Raw genomic sequence first — 15,947 nt, forward strand, 5'->3', positions numbered from 1 at the left:
ATCTGCTCGTTTTTAAGCCAAATCTCTGGTGATTTGCTTTATCAGTTGCTGACTGAGCACGTGTCAAAACGTTTGTTTTAATTATATGTGGCTGCAGTGTGCTTAACAAATGCATAGCATTTTAATTTTATTTGATCTGTATTTTAACTGGTTGGAGCAGTGTTCTACATGAACATTTTCAGACTCTGGATGCACTGGTTTATGTGACTTACTCAGTTACACAGTTGGGCAACTGGAAGCTGAAAGAGTCAAGTCCTGGACCACAGAAAGCAGATGAAAAATAATGTGTTTGTTTTAATCCTCAACATTAACTGCCAACATGCATGCAGTTGGGCTTTTCCACATTCCGAAACCATTTCCAGACACTTTTGCAAATGTACTTTGAGACACCTGGAAAACCCACTGCTGTCCGTAACATGATCTAGCAGAAAGTGTTCAGAAGACTGACTTTGATAAATGTGGCCTGTAATTGTTTAACTACCTGAATGTTGAGCACTTAACTTTTCAAAGGTCCTTAACATTTTCAAAGTACTGACAGGTATGCTTTGGTATTGCATGCATTGCACTGTGTGGCTTTTGGAAAATTCACTATTTACTGGTGTAATATTCTTGCTTCTGTGTCAGTTATGTAATATAAATGTTATCCGTTTAAAGAATATCCATAGAAGTCTTTTTGTGTGTGATTACTCAAATCTGGTTTTGAAAAACAAAGACTTATGCCTTCACTTTTTAAATAGGTGATATGCAAGTGAAAGTGGTGAACAACAAAACTTCTTTGAAAAATGTTCCAAATGCAGCACTGAAGATATCCAAGAACAATTTCAGACCACTTGCTGGGAAAGTGTTTTACCTTGATTTGCCTGTTGGTAAAGGCTCTGAAAACCTTGAGAAGGATATTCAGACGTTAGGAGGGGTATGTTTCTTTAAATTTTCTTAACTTGATATTTATTAATCCCTTTGTATAATGAGCTAATGATTTTTATTTTTAATAACTGTTCTGTCTCCTCCTCAGATGTTGGTTTTGAAACTATTTACCAGTAGCTACTGTTCCTGTAGCTATACGTGCTGGGCATCTTAATATTTTTGTTTACTCCATAGCTTACACTTGAACCAAATTTAACACTCATTATTTAGAGAGGTGGTTGCTGTCTTAGGTGCATGCAGAGTCTTTTTCTTAGAATTAATTGTAGAATAGGCAAGCACAATACCATAGAACTCTGGCTGCAGGAACATTTGGCACTTGTAGGTAATTACTACGCTAGCTGCCGTAATGAGTTACAGATGCAAGGTGTAGCACATAAGGTATTCCTAGCCTGCTATGCCCCTCCCCACTTTCATTTATCATATAATGCAGTACTTTGTCCTGCTTCACTATTCTTTTATCAGAGTAAAAGTGCCCTGAATGACCCCATGCTGCTCTTCATTTTTCCATAAAGTTAAGGAGACCCTGCTTACTGCCCTTTTATTGAGGTTTTTCTTGTTTCCATGTTCTACTCTGATTGTAAAATTTGAATTTTGCTATTTACTTCTTTCCATTGTGACTTCTGTTTTGGTGGGTTTTAAGGTTTTGGCTGCATTTGTGACTTTAGCTGCCAAGTGTTAGTGCGGTACGCACATTGCACCAGTGGTCAGACATTCATGCTTCCTCATGTGCATGGGAGTTGAGTGGAAGTGTCATCACTAGTGTATTTTGGGTGGTTGAGATGCACATAGTCGGTCTGCATTTTGCATTGCATCTGTTTAATTCATGGATGTATGTAGGTAGGTTGGTAACAATGTGCCTCCGCAGTGGAAGTGAATTGTTCCATGTGATCCAGTTAAACTGCTAGAGGTTTTTATCACTGTGTATCATGTGTGTTTTGTGTGAGAGAGTCCACATCGAAATTATCTTTTGCTTCAGTGCGTGATCTTGGAGTTGGTCTACTTAAACTAGTGTTGGACTGGGGGGAATATGGGAGGGCAATACAGATCCTGTCATAACTGGAAAGTGTTTTATCTTGTATACTATAAGCTCTTTCATGCCTCTAGATTGAAGGGCAAATGTTAAGTTGGGTCAGAAGATTTGGAGATGCAGTTGTCACTTGTGCTCCTCCATGACTTCAGAAAGAAATCATGGGAGTACAAACCTTTGATCAAGCTGAAGTTACAGTTGTTGAGCCCAGTACTCCTGCTTGTAAAACATTTACTTTAGCTAAAGATTGCCTTTTCTTCCTGTGCTGCTTTTGAGGCAGATGCTTATGACGTCAAAGACTGATCACTTTCCTGGTGGCTACCATCAAGTAAAGCTTCTCCTGGCAGAGGTCCTCAATAGGGTATCTTCACCAGTACACGCCATTATCTGCCACCCCGTAGTGTTAATGGAACCAATATCCACTTTCCTAATTAGAAACAATGTACGTCTCACTATTAACGTAGCGGCTAGAAAAAGAGAAATTATTTTAAAAATCAAGCTGCAACTCCACAGCTGTAGTCCATTTCCAATACTTTGTGTTTATTCAAAGTAACACACAGACCATTCGGTCCTGTTAATATGAAAAAACTTTCAGCAAAGATAAAATGAAGCACTGACCCTTCGGTCCTGTTTTATTTTCCACACACACTTTTTGACAATTTCACAACTTAAAAGGCAGTTCAGCAAAGCAGCATTGGCACTTGCTCAAAATCCCAAAACGGAGCTTTGATAAAACTTTAAGTGCTACTCAATGGTAGATGCTTTTCATGAAGCAACATTTAGGTACACGAAGCTGCAAGGTTCTAAGCTAGAAAATGCTCTCCCAAACACAGCTGAAATGCTCCTTGATAGCAAATGCTATTACAAATGCGTGAACAAAAACGCGTAGCACTCAAATAAGTACCTTGAAATTTTCAAAATAGTACTCAAATAGAGATGAAAATTCACTGAACAAATGCTGTTGGCATATACAGAAACTCTTAAAAGTCCCAAAATAACTCTATAAGCGCCTTCGGTAAAACCTTCTTCAGATCATATAGGATAGCGACTCCATTTCTTATTTTATCAGTAATCTTAACCAATGAGCTTCAGGATAGCAAATGATGCCTTCTCTTATTCAAAAACAGTATCAGCCTATAACTTTATTCATTGTGAGACACACCTTCTCTTTTAAGTAATAGTAGGTGGTCTTGTTTTTAAAATTGGTTTTAAAGGGATAACAGCGTTCAAGCCTGGAGGGCAATCTGCCCGTAGGTTAATAATCCATCTGGTTTCACTTCAGTTTTATTAGTAATATCACCTCGCCTAATCCCATCAAATTCTGTCAATAGCCTTAAAAATAAAGCTATGATTTGGAAATTTAATGACATGAACTGCCAGCGCATTATGTATGTCTCCCTTACGTATGTCATTTAAATGCCTTAAAATCCTCTTTTTGAATACTTAGGTTTATGTTGGAAAAACCAACCAAGTACAATTTCTGCAAGTTGCCAAGTAAACTATATTTTGAGAAGTACAAATTGCATTACATTTGAAAGTGTATTCACGACTTGTATTTGGGTGCTTGAAAACATTACTGCTATCTATGGATCCAGAAGCCGTGCAATTACTGCATTGAAAAGTTCCTTCACGTCCAGTTGGTTCCGATCTCATAAAACCATCCTTAGTACATAAAAGTCTCTTGATATTCTTTTTATTCTTATAACCAAATCTAGGTGCATTTCCTACTATGGCACAAAGGTTTGGATCTTGTGTAAGAATTGGCCAAAATTTAGAAATGATGTCTTTAACTTGTTGGCTATCAGTACTATAAGTTAATCTCGAGGACTGTGAATCATGTAATACATTCGACTCTTGATCATGGTTCATTGGTAAATTCCTTAGAGTACCATCAGTTTCTTTTCTTCGAAAGTTTATCAAGGTGGCATCAGTTTCTTGCTGAGAGTAACCACATAATTGCAAGCGTTCCTTCAAGTCTATCATTTCTTGTTGGACAACTTCTGCTTGCGTACATGTTTTGGTAATTCTTGTTAGTTCATTCTTCATTATATTACTGGTAACATGCCTAGGATGCATACTGTTTCTGTGGAGATGATGGTTTCTCCAAGTAGATTTTCTAAAAAGAGAAGTCTCCACTTCTCCTTCATTAAGAGTAATGTAAACATCAAGAAAACTGATTTGATGACGTGAATGTTCACTTGTTAGTTTTAAAAAAGATGTAGTTTTAAAAAAGATGTAGTTCCATTTTAAGTACTGTTGGAATTGTGTGAATTGAATTTCATCTCCTCCCACAGCAGAAAAAAGTAGCCTACAAAGCGACCATAGAATTTAACACAAAGAAACCATGGATTCATAGTGCTGAGAACATGCTGCTTTCTCCCAGTCCGATAATACTATGTTGGCATAACTGTTAGCGCAAGGGGTGCCCATGGCTACTCCCCAGCGCTGCCAATAAATAGTTTGGCCATAAGTAAATTGGTTTCAAGTACCATTTCAAGTAGAGAAAAAATAAGGTTGGCATTCTTATGGTTATTCTTTTCTCCAATAACTTTTCTAACCGTTTCCATTCCATACTCATTTGGAATGGAAGTAAACAGGCTCGTTACATCCATTGTTGTCCGCAATAAATTATTTTTGTCAACTATTGTTCCCATGGCTGCTTTTAATTTCCACAGAAAATCATCAGTATCTCGCAATACACTAGGAATGCTAGCTAAAATAACTTTCAACTTTCTCAATAAACCGAGACATAGTCTGTTATCCATCCTTGTCCAGCTACAACTGGACGAAGTGGTGGATTAATTATGCTCTTATGTATTTTCGGTAATCCACTTATAGATGGAATAGTAGGATGAACTACTTTAAAAAATTCATGCTGTTCGATATTTATGCTGACTTCCAACAGCATACAATATAATTGATCTTGAATCTTTTTCATATGCATATCAAGTTTACGAGAATTAACTTGTAAATAAGTTATTGGATCTTCTAACATTGATTGCATTCTGGTTCTATACCAGTCAGAGGAAAGGATTACAGTACTTCCTCCCTTATCAGCTGGTTTAATCACTATGTCTTCATTATGTTGTAAATCGAATAAGGCTTCTCTTTCCTGTGGGGATATGTTGTGGAAGTGGTTTAGTATCCTTCCCTCTTCTTAATTTATCTTCTACTTCATTACACATTCGAGTGAATAAATCAACTGCTGGATGATTCATTGGAACAAGTACACTGGGTTTCTTAAGTGTTCTATTTTCTTGTTTCATATTCCCAAATATATTCAAGGAAACATTACGTGTAAAGTACTTCAAGTCTAATACGAACTCACTAAGATCTGATTTCAGAGATGGTATGAAACTCTGGCCTTTCTCCAAAACATTCACTTCTTCTTCTTCTTTACTCGATGAATAACTTGATAGATTCACTACTAAAGAATCAATAGTTAACTCGTAGTCTTGTTTCTTTTTCCTGTCTTGACTCATGGCCTGTGGATTCCTGTGTTGATTATTATTCTATCCACTTTCCAGACATCTTTTCCCACTGTTATCTTGCTGGCATTGGTACTCTGAATCTGTTTACCTTGCATTATCTGCAGGAGCATCCTCCCCAACGTCCATCAGAAGTGGTTGGGGGAGGGTATCTGTACAAGAGGTGTCCGTCTTACAGGCATCTTACTCTGCTTATGCTAAGTAGTTGGCTATTTCAGATATTGCTGTCTTAAAGCAATACTCTGGAATTAGAAGTCTTCTTTCACATACCCCAATCCAGACTACATTTTTTTCCTCCATAGTTGTTTCATGGTGTGCTGAAACTTCACACCCTTACAGCATCCATTTCCTACTCTTGGGTGCCCCCTGCAACTCCTTGATCTGATATCAAATTTTTTAGTTTCTCAACTCTTGGGTTCAGATCTATTCACTGTTCCAACTCTGCCATTTTTACTAGCTCATAATTCTCTGAAGGCTCTCGAGTTCCTCCCTGTCTCATAATGCCCTAGTCTCCAACATACCCCAGATCTCATGCTGCCTTAGAGTACAGACTTGGTCATTGCTTCTTCTCTCAAGCTACTAGCATTTTGGGGGTATCGTGATTTATTTCTATAGATACCCCAGATCTCCTGCTGCCTACAGACTTGGTCATTGCTTCTTCTCTCAAGCTACTAGCATTTTTGGGGTATTGTGATTTATTTCTATAGATAATTTTTCTCTCAATTACTATATTAAACTTCTGATATTATGATGTCCTTTTCATTCTTCCTCACTGATGGATTATGTATCTGATCAGACTCATCTCCATCTTCCAGACTTCAAATCCTAGTCTCACGCTCTTTCCTGTTCCCATAATGCACCACACCACCTCTAACTCCCCAGATCTGATTTGCCACCATCCTACTCGCATTTATGATTCAGAGTCTTTAGCTGTAAGAAATTTATTTTTTAAATTTTAGTCTAAATCTGTCTATTCTTTGGTCTGTTGTTTCCTGTTGCTTCTTCCTCCATCAGTGGCTGTTAGCGGTTGGAAATATTTTTGTCTGTTCTGGTCTTCTCTTATGCTAGATCTCTTATGCTAGATCTCCTATGATTGTTAACCTGTTAGACATAACACCCAGCAGGGAGAAGTACAAGCTCTATAGTCTCCACAACTTAGACTGGTATTTGTTTATATGGCTTTACATGTAGTTAGTGTAGTTTATTTATTTTATTTTACATTTGTTTACCGAGCTAGTCTAACTGGATATATTTCCATTTTCAGTAGAGGCCCGGGGAGAAAAGCTCCAGTAGTAAACAATTTGATTTTAAATTGGAAATTACATTACAATACAAAACAATACCAAGATGTGAGTCATAGTTGTTACATAGTAAATGATAACAGTACAACAAAAATGCAGGAAGCATAATAAAAAATAGAGATAAAAGTTGGTATTGCATTAAATGAAGGGATTATACAGGTATATGTTAAAATATTTACACTAATACCAGTCATAGAAGGTGATTATAGAATTATGAACCGATATGTTTTGTGATAGTCGAAGGAAGAAATACATTAGTATGTTCGAGTGTGTTCACCAGTTCCAGCTCTGCAGCAAGAAGTATGGAATGAAGTATAGGAAATTTTGTAGGAGGTGGAGATAATATTAGCAGAACTAGAGGGTTAGTCTGGGTTACTGCAGGGGCATAACCAGTGTGTCTTAAGGTGAATTTTGAGTTTTTGTTTAAAAGAGAGACAAGGAGGAAAGTGATAAGTCATTGGGAAATAGGTTCCAGTCTTTTCCCACTGTGTTAGAAAACAGGTAGTCACCAGCTATGTTGTTTGTCTTGGTAATGCTAGCTAGAAGTTTACTAGAAGAGCATAGGGAGTTTAAGTTTTTATAGGGGATTATGAGATTGGATAGTATTGGAGTGCTGTTGGGCTGGTAAAATATCTTATGGGCAATGGTTAGTTGGGAGATTTTCAGATGGTTTTGAAGTTCGAGCCAGCCTAGCTGTAGTAGATTAGACAGTGGTGAGTTCTAAAGGGATTACCAGTGGCAAATCTAGCGATACTGTTGTAGGCATGGGCCAGTTTGTTCTTTTTGAGGTTTGTATATCTGGGAGAGTCATAAAGAAGAGTTGAAATTAAATGGGAGTTTGCAATCTTGGTTTTGGCTATAGGAGTTAGTTTTGATTCTGTATAAGGAGCCTAACTTTCTGTTGACAGCTTTAATGGTATTATTTATGTGGATATCGAACGTCCGGTTATTATCAATAGTGATTCCTAACAACTTGGTGGTAGAGTCTGGGTGTATAGTTGTGGAATTATTGGAAATAACAGAAATCAATAGGGATGGACTTTCTGGTGGGTGTAAAGAGAAGGAGTTTGTTTTTGTTTTTTTGCATTGAGAAGGAGGCAACGCTTTGTAAACCAAGTTTCAACTATGTTGAATACATTGAGTCAGTTAATGTAGTTCAGTAGGGGAGCTTGCTGAGCATATTAAAGTTGAATCATCAGCATATTTGTATGCAGGTGGCTTGAGGGATTGCCAAATGGAGGTCGTTGATAAAAAGAGAAAAAAGAAGTGGGCCTAGAAGAGAGCCCTGAGGGACTCCCAGAGTGACTGGTAGAAGGGATGATATATTATTTTCCCAGAGGACTGCTTGTTGTCTATTGGTTAGGTAGGATCTGAACCACTTAATAGCCAGAGAGTCCAGGGAAAAGGATTCAAGAATGTTGATAATAAGGGTATGATTTACCATATCAAAAGCTTTTGAGAGGTCAAGGTCAATAAAGAGTGCAGATGAGAGGTGGTTATTACGATTTCTATTTATAACATCTGTAAAGGATAACAGGGCAGTAGTGGTACTATGAGATGGCCTAAAACCATGCTGGCACTTAGCTATTGAGTTATTTTGAGTTAAATGGTTTAAAAGTTGATGTTGAATGCATTTTTCCATTATTTTTGCTAAGGGTGATAATAGGGCTATTTGCCTGTAGTTTGAGAAGTCGTTGGAGTTACCACCTTTGTGTAGGGGAATAATATGGGAGATTTTCCAAATGTCTGGAATGTTTCCCTCCTTAATGCTTCTGTTTATGAGGATGGATATGGGATAGGAAATTGCTTTGGCCGCTTTTTGGAGGTATTCTGAGGGTAGCTGGTCAGCAGAAGGAGTGCAAGGTTTAAGTTTTTGGATGAATTTGTAGATGAGAGTGGTGGAGACTGGCTGCATGTGGAAGATTGGATGAGTGACTAGCGAGTGCTTGTATGGTTTCTGTGAAAAAGGGATTGAAGGCATTAGCAGTTTGATGGGGAGGGGTGAAAAAGGGATTGAAGGCATTAGCAGTTTGATGGGGGGGGGGGGTATGTGGGGTTGGTGTACGAAAGTGTCCTGGAGAAAGGAGTTTGATGATAGACCAGAATTTCTGGGGGTTGTTTTGGTGATTTTCTTGTAGTTTACAGTAGTAGTTCTTTTTATCCATGAGTACTTTTTTGTACTATTTCTTAGTTGCTTAAAAATCTGTTCATTGGTAATGTTTTTGTTAGTTCTCCACTTAGCCCAGGATTTATTTCCAAGTATAATTTTTTGTCTGGTTTCTTTGGAAAGCCAGGGGGCTGGTTTGGCTTTCATTCTAATGGACCTTTTGGGTGCATGCTTGTCAAGGATGGATAGGAAAGTAGAGTTTAGATAATTGACGTCCTCTTCAAGAGGTAGAGTTTTTTTAGTGGGTTCCAGTCACAGGCACTTAGTTAATTTTGGAATGCTACTGGGTTAAAGTGTTTATTGGTACGTACGATTCTATATGTGAAGGGAATTGAGAGATTTTTTTTTTTTTGTCTGAGGATGTAGGTCAAAGTATGATCACTAATGTCATCAGGTAGAGTTCCTACATTGTATGTTTGTGCTTTCTTATTTATTAGTATCCAGTCTAGGGTGCTCTCTTTGTTATTTGGTTTATTAATTCTGGTTGTAGAGGTGATCGAGTAATGCCATGAAGGTTGATATGGGAGGAAGGATGATTAACAGCATTGACATTTTTCCAGTCAGTGTTAAAATCTCCAAGTATAATAGTTTCTTGGGGGTAAGTTTAAGGACACCCAGCTTAGAATATTTTCTATAGTAGAGATGTTATTACCTGGTGGCAGGTAGATGCAGATGATATATAGGGATGATTTTGGTTGATTTGAAGTTTGGAGATAAGTATTTCTGCCTTACTATCTTGTGGAGGGTGGAATGGAGTAGTGGAGATTTGAAGTCCCTCTTTGAACAAGACTGCTACTCCCCCACCTTTATTTTTTAAACGGTCAAGTCTCCGCATATTATACCCTAGGGGAAGGGTTTCATTGTCTTTGGTCTCAGGTTTTAGCCATGTTTCTGTGAGGCAGAGGATGTCAAAGCAATGGGTATCGAGAAGGGCATGGAGATGGGTTATTTTGTTATTAATGCTACGGATGTTAGGATGTCCTATTAGGAAAGAGTTAAGGTGCTTGGACTGTGTTATAAGGGAAGGTTGATTGGTAGGGCCAGGGTTAGGGTGGATATCACCATCTTTTAAGGAGGGTTTAATGAGTCTTAATGTAGGGTTATTAATAAAGATGAGTAGGTATTTCACTTTCCTTACTGTGGGTGTATTATATTTAATGTGGAAAAGTCTATGGTATTTAGGTAGTAAATAGCTGGGGGTTGAGGTGATATTGATTTGACTAATATGGAGTATAGAATAGTTGTTTGTTTGGGAGAGTAGTTAAAGTGGTAGTAGTATGGCTGTTAAAAGGAAGTGATGATGTAGGTGGAGGACAGGGCAGTTGAAATTATGGTTAAGAGTAGATTTAGTAATGTTAGTTTTTAGCATTGAAGTCATCTTAGGAGATTATGTATAAGAAGATTCTGGGAGTTGAGTAGGGATGCAGCAGATTGGGAGGTATGTGTATGGTTAGAGGAAAGAGAAAGAGACAAATAGAGCTAGTAGTTATGGAAGAGGAGGTGTGGTTGGTTTCACTCAGAGTGGCTTATAGAAGTAATACGTAATTAGGATGGGAGTATAATTGGGAATAAATTGATTGTAGTTTGATAGGTGGGATGGGGGAGTGGGTGTGGTAAGGGAGGTATAAAAGTAAGGAGCACTGGGGGTGGGTGGAAATTGGGGGTAGGGGAGCGGAGTGAGCCTGCAGGGCGAACGGAGTGGGTTACAACATGAGTCTGGGAGACGTAATAAGGAAAGACTGTGTTCCACAGGCTTAGTTAAGGTAAGAGTAAAGTTCTATTAATTACTTACTAAAAGGTAAAGAAGTAGTAAGCATATAGAGTAGAAATAAGACAGAGAGGGGTAATAGGAGATAGTTATAAATCATGAAAAATAGCTTATTTAGAAAGTTTAAGGAGTTTAAGGACAGTAGTAATAGGGGACAGTCCGAGTAGGCTGTCTAGTGGAGCAATACAAACACTATTATGGAACCTCTATCCCTGTCTTCACAGGGGTTCAGAAATTTGGATATTAAATAATCAGGTTAGTTCATTGAGGTGGAGAATGTCTTAATGTAGGGGTACATTGAGGGGGAGAATGTCTTAATGTAGGGGTACTAGCAGGGTTAACAGTAGAAGGCTACACCATAAGTTACAAGAGTTTGTTTTAGCAGTAAGAGGCAACTTTGGTTGCTTTGAGTTCTGCTGCCCTCTAATGGATGAAGAAGGGAGTTACATTTAAGTGTAGTGGTTAGAGTAGGTAAAAAGGAAATGGCTTAGGGTAGGTCCGTGGGTGTGCTGGCCCTTACAATAGTTCTACTTTTAAGCACTCACAAATTTAGTATAATACCTATAAAAGCCGTAGCTTATCTCCTACACTGTGAGGTTAAGCAAACAGAGGCTTAGATTCACGTAGGAGTCCTGTTAGGTATGCCTTTTTATTCTTGAGTGGATTCCTTGTACCTTGCTATGTTGGAGTGAGGGGAGAGTCTGTAGCACAGGTTTAAGGCTCAACAGTTATGGACCGCACACCACCCGGAGGACAGGGATTGCTGAGTAGAACAGGGATAAGCAGTCCAATATATAATCTGGTCAATTAAACCACCGACTGTATCTTGCTGATTCATTTACAGAGTGGTTTGGAATTCCCTAGAGTCATTCTGTCAAATCCATGACTACCTTATTAATCTTCCTACCACAGTTTGTGGGGTATCTCTCATACAGTAATTTGTTTACATGCTCATACTCGTGACGCATTACAAACTGGGCATTGTCTCTAGAAACGGACCTTCCTTTGGTTTGACAGTGATCTGGCATATCCTTCCTTGAGGGCCTGCCAAGACCTGTGTAGTTGGGCACTCTACCCATCAGTGAGGAAGAATGAAAAGGACAATATCCTATTTAAGAGTTCTGTACTTAACATAACTTTGTATTTGTGTTATCCTTTGTCATTCCTCACATTCTCTCCAAGCCATCCCCAGGCCTTATATTTTTTTTCTAGAAGTATATTGGATATTAAGGGAACTTTGAGTTCATAGGTTTTCAGTCTTAATTGTTATCTGTCCTGTCTCTCTAAATCAGTAGACATAAGCAGCAAACTTGATCTGAGGAGTTAGAGGTGGTATGGTGCATTATGGGAAGAGAGAGGAGCATGAGACTAGGATCTGAATTCTGGAAAATGTGGCTGAGTCAGGTCCGAGGATTGGATCAGTGAACATTAGTGAAGGAGAAATGGCAACACCTATATCAAGTTAAGGTAAGTGCATAACTTCTAATTTAAAGAAGGTCAGAAAAAAAGGGAGAAGTGTAATGTTTTTAAAGTTTTTTTCAGTGCTAGTGTACTCTTAATTTACCATAATAGTTGGTTTCCTTTCTGTTCTGTTTAGTACATCGCTATATACCATTTTTGGTATTTTCCACCTAAAACTTCCACCCTTTACCCCTCCCCCCAAATCTATATTGTGTGTGTTTACATAATGTGTATGTGTTAAACGTGTGTGTGTGTGTGTGTGTGTGCACGCGCGCATTTATTTATTGAGATATATAGTGCATATAATTGTTTGTGTGTGTATATGTGTATGTATATACACACACACACACACACGTGTGTGTGTGTATATCTATCTATATATATATATATATATATATATATATATATATATATATATATATATATATATAGCGAGAGAGATGGACACACGTGCGCACACACACACACATATATATATATATATATATATATATATATGTATATGTGTGTATATATAATTATACACACGTGTGTGTGTGTGTATAGATGTTTGGTTTTATATACATATACATATATATATATATATATATATATATATATATATATATATATATATATATATATACACATATATACACATATATACATATATATATACACACGCGCACACACACAAGAATTTCATTCTAAAACGGCAAACCTGTGAAGCGCTGACTGTATAAGACTTGAAAATAAGAAAAACTAAATAATGGAGAAACCGACCCAGAACGGATGCTTGAGCTTTCGTTCTTTATGGATATTAGAACTTCATCAGAATAACAAGGAATAAAACGGAAGACACTTAACAGTAGTGTAGAAACATCATATAACTGTACAGTAACCAATGAACTTAAACCAATGAGATAGTGAGACAACCAATAGTAACATATTAGTTTAAAATATACCAATAAAATGTACAATGACAGAATAAAATCGCCTATGTATGAGCTGTTAAAAACTGTGCACATGTTAAATGAAAACTGTACATGAACTAAAAGTGGCATTGTATAAAAATATATGACGCAGTAAAACAGGAGTTACTCATACCATTTTAATTCTCTGACTTCCAAAATAAATCTGGGTTACCAAAAAAGGAATTAACTTGAAGTACTGGAAATTGGAACTAACGCACAGCACTGTGTTTAGCAAGAGCATTATGATTTTTGGCTCTTAATTACACCAAGGTGCTCCTTGACCCTATCCGATAGTTTCTTGGTAGTTTTACCTACATAAAAACTGCTAAAGGTAGTGCAAATGCTGGCATATACTAGAAATTTTGAATGGGAGTCCGTGTTTGTGGTTTCAAAGTTTTCAACAATGTGTAAAATTGCAACAAGAATGGATGTAAATAAATGGACATACCACACGGCCATTACAAGTGTTCATTCCTATAGGAGCATCATCAGAGACAGAAGGTGAATAAACTAAAGTCGTATCTCTGTTTTCAAGATGTCTCCAGATGTTCTTAGACCTTTTAAAAGAGAAGGAAGGTGTGGTACCTAAAATTCTAGAATTTAAATGTGTATCTGATGCTATGTCCCAGTTATTGTTACTGCCAATCATTAGCGGACTGGAGTTCCGCTGTGGCGACCCCTAACTGGGAAAAAGCCGGAAGACTAACAACAACTTGTCTGATATTAGTCATATCTTGTGTTATGGGTAAAGGGAAACTGAGTGTTCTGTTCATATCTGAAGTGATGTTAGCATTAGTATGTGGTTGGAACCCAAAATTTAGGATAGGGTGATGTCTGATGTATCTGTTGGATGACACCTCAGAAATATTACTGGATTGTAAGGGTAGTTTCTTGAATAAAACATGTGTTTAAGCAAAGTTGCTTGTCTAGCAAATTCTTCATCAGTGCTTGTTAATCTAGATATGTGTATGAAGTGACCCTTTACGAGATTCTTCATGAAGAATGGATGCATACTAGTAAAATCTAAGAAATTATTCTTATACGTCTCTCCTAAAAACCGTAGAAGAAATTAACCCATACTGTAGAATATCAATCTTAGTATCGAGGAAGGAGACTGACTTTCCACAACCAGAGATAACTAGTTTTAAAAAAACTCAACTATCTTGCATGTGAGAAATAAAAGAATTTAGACTGGAGATGTCTCCTTTCCAAGCAGAAAAGATGTCAATGTAATGCCTATAAATCAAAACATTATCATAGTCAGGTAACTGAGGCAAATTAACATTCTCCCAGGAACGGAGTACCAGATTAACAAAAGCTAGGGACACCTTGGACCCCATGGCTCCACCTTTGATTTGTTTGTATATTTTGTCATTAAAGAAAAAAAGTTAGATCTAGGTTAACAAGTGTACAAAGTGAATGAACCTTATTTACAGAAAAATTAGTGTTTTCTAGAAATTGTTGAAATAGTTCCATGCCCTTATTGTGTGGTATGTTTGTATACAGAGCTTCGATATCGAGTGTAATAAGATTGCAATCTGCAAGCGAGTGTAATAAGATTGCAATCTGCAAGTTTTGGTTTAATGTGGTGCAATTTGTTTAAAAATGCCCAAGAATCTTTTCGAAAGGTGTGGATTGTACCAGTGGGTTTAAAACCATGTCAAGATAGTGTGCAAATTTTTTTCTGTCTTAAGTTTTATTGTTTGAAATTATATGTCAAAATGGTGGATCTAATTGTTTTTTATGAATCTTGGGGATACCAAATAATTTACCAAGACAAGGCTGATATACAGACATGAAAAGAGATTCATCTAAGGAGATCATTTCTAGTCGTTTCAGGGATTTATCAACTGCAGTGAAGTGTTTTAAATACTATTTTAGTATCAACAGGTTAAAAAAACAGTTTTGTTAACATAGTCAGTTTGGTCCATGAGGACCAAACCAGTGCCTTTATCTGCATGCATTATGTTTAAAGTTTTACCATTTGTGAGTTCATTTAATGCTTTTCTTTCTGCAATGAAGAAATTATGCCACTTATCAGTATTGTCAGAATAACATAATTCCCTCAAGTCTCTTTCACACACCTTTAAGAATGTTTGAACTGAGGTGTTGAGTACAGGATTACTATAACTTTTAGATCTCATTCGATTCATCAGAAGACGAGTCAAAAAAGTCCGTATTTATATTGGAGCTAAAAGTGGTCTCATTATGTCCCTGTGCATCATCAATATTGTTAAGTAATAGTCTCAGGTTAATTTTCCTGGCGAATAGGCGAAGATCAAAAAGCAGATCTGGTAGAGAGGCACTCTGCGATGGCATAAAATGAAAAACTTTTTGTAGTACTTGTAGTTGGGAAGAAAGATTTCTGCTAGATAAATTAAATACAGCAAAACTCATTTGTCTTGAGGCTTCCTGTATGTTTATCTGAATGGTATTAATATCAGAACAAACGTCTAGAAACATTATGTACAGCGACATCATGTATAGGAATAACATGTGCAGCAGCTACATTTTGAGAGTGAACATAGATTGCAGGAATGATCTGTGTAAGAATATAATAAGCAGGAGTAATAACCTGTGTAAGAATATCATTTAATAGGAGCAATATTTTGTGTATTTTCAGTAAGTGCACGAGTAACTTGACCAGAAGTAACATTTTGTGTACAGAGCTCCTGGTGATGATTCATGAGCCTGCAGTCTGAAAACTTACACCTCTGCCTCTTGTCCCTCCTCAGTTTCTCCACTGCCATTTAAATTCCCTCTCCTGTTGGGGATGTTACTTTGAATACTGTTCTGCCGTGGGACTACATTCTGATGAGGGACTGGATTGCTGGTTGTTGCAGAAATTAGGTTCTGAT

The 15,947-nt window shown here is 37.3% G+C and overlaps 1 protein-coding gene across 2 annotated transcripts in view; it reads left to right on the forward strand.

Annotated features, from left to right (window-relative positions):
* Positions 1-15,947, forward strand: part of DBF4 (DBF4 zinc finger) — an 866,998-nt gene that overhangs the window by 42,079 nt on the left and 808,972 nt on the right. For both annotated transcript variants that reach the window (XM_044067525.1, XM_044067524.1), the window contains exon 3: positions 738-913. In XM_044067525.1, the coding sequence (XP_043923460.1) occupies positions 738-913 (176 nt within the window). The remainder of the gene's footprint in view (positions 1-737; positions 914-15,947) is intronic.

Source organism: Protopterus annectens, chromosome 3.part1 (genome assembly GCF_019279795.1).
Source record: "Protopterus annectens isolate FY-2018-M chromosome 3.part1, PAN1.0, whole genome shotgun sequence".
NCBI classification, from domain to species: domain Eukaryota; kingdom Metazoa; phylum Chordata; order Ceratodontiformes; family Protopteridae; genus Protopterus; species Protopterus annectens.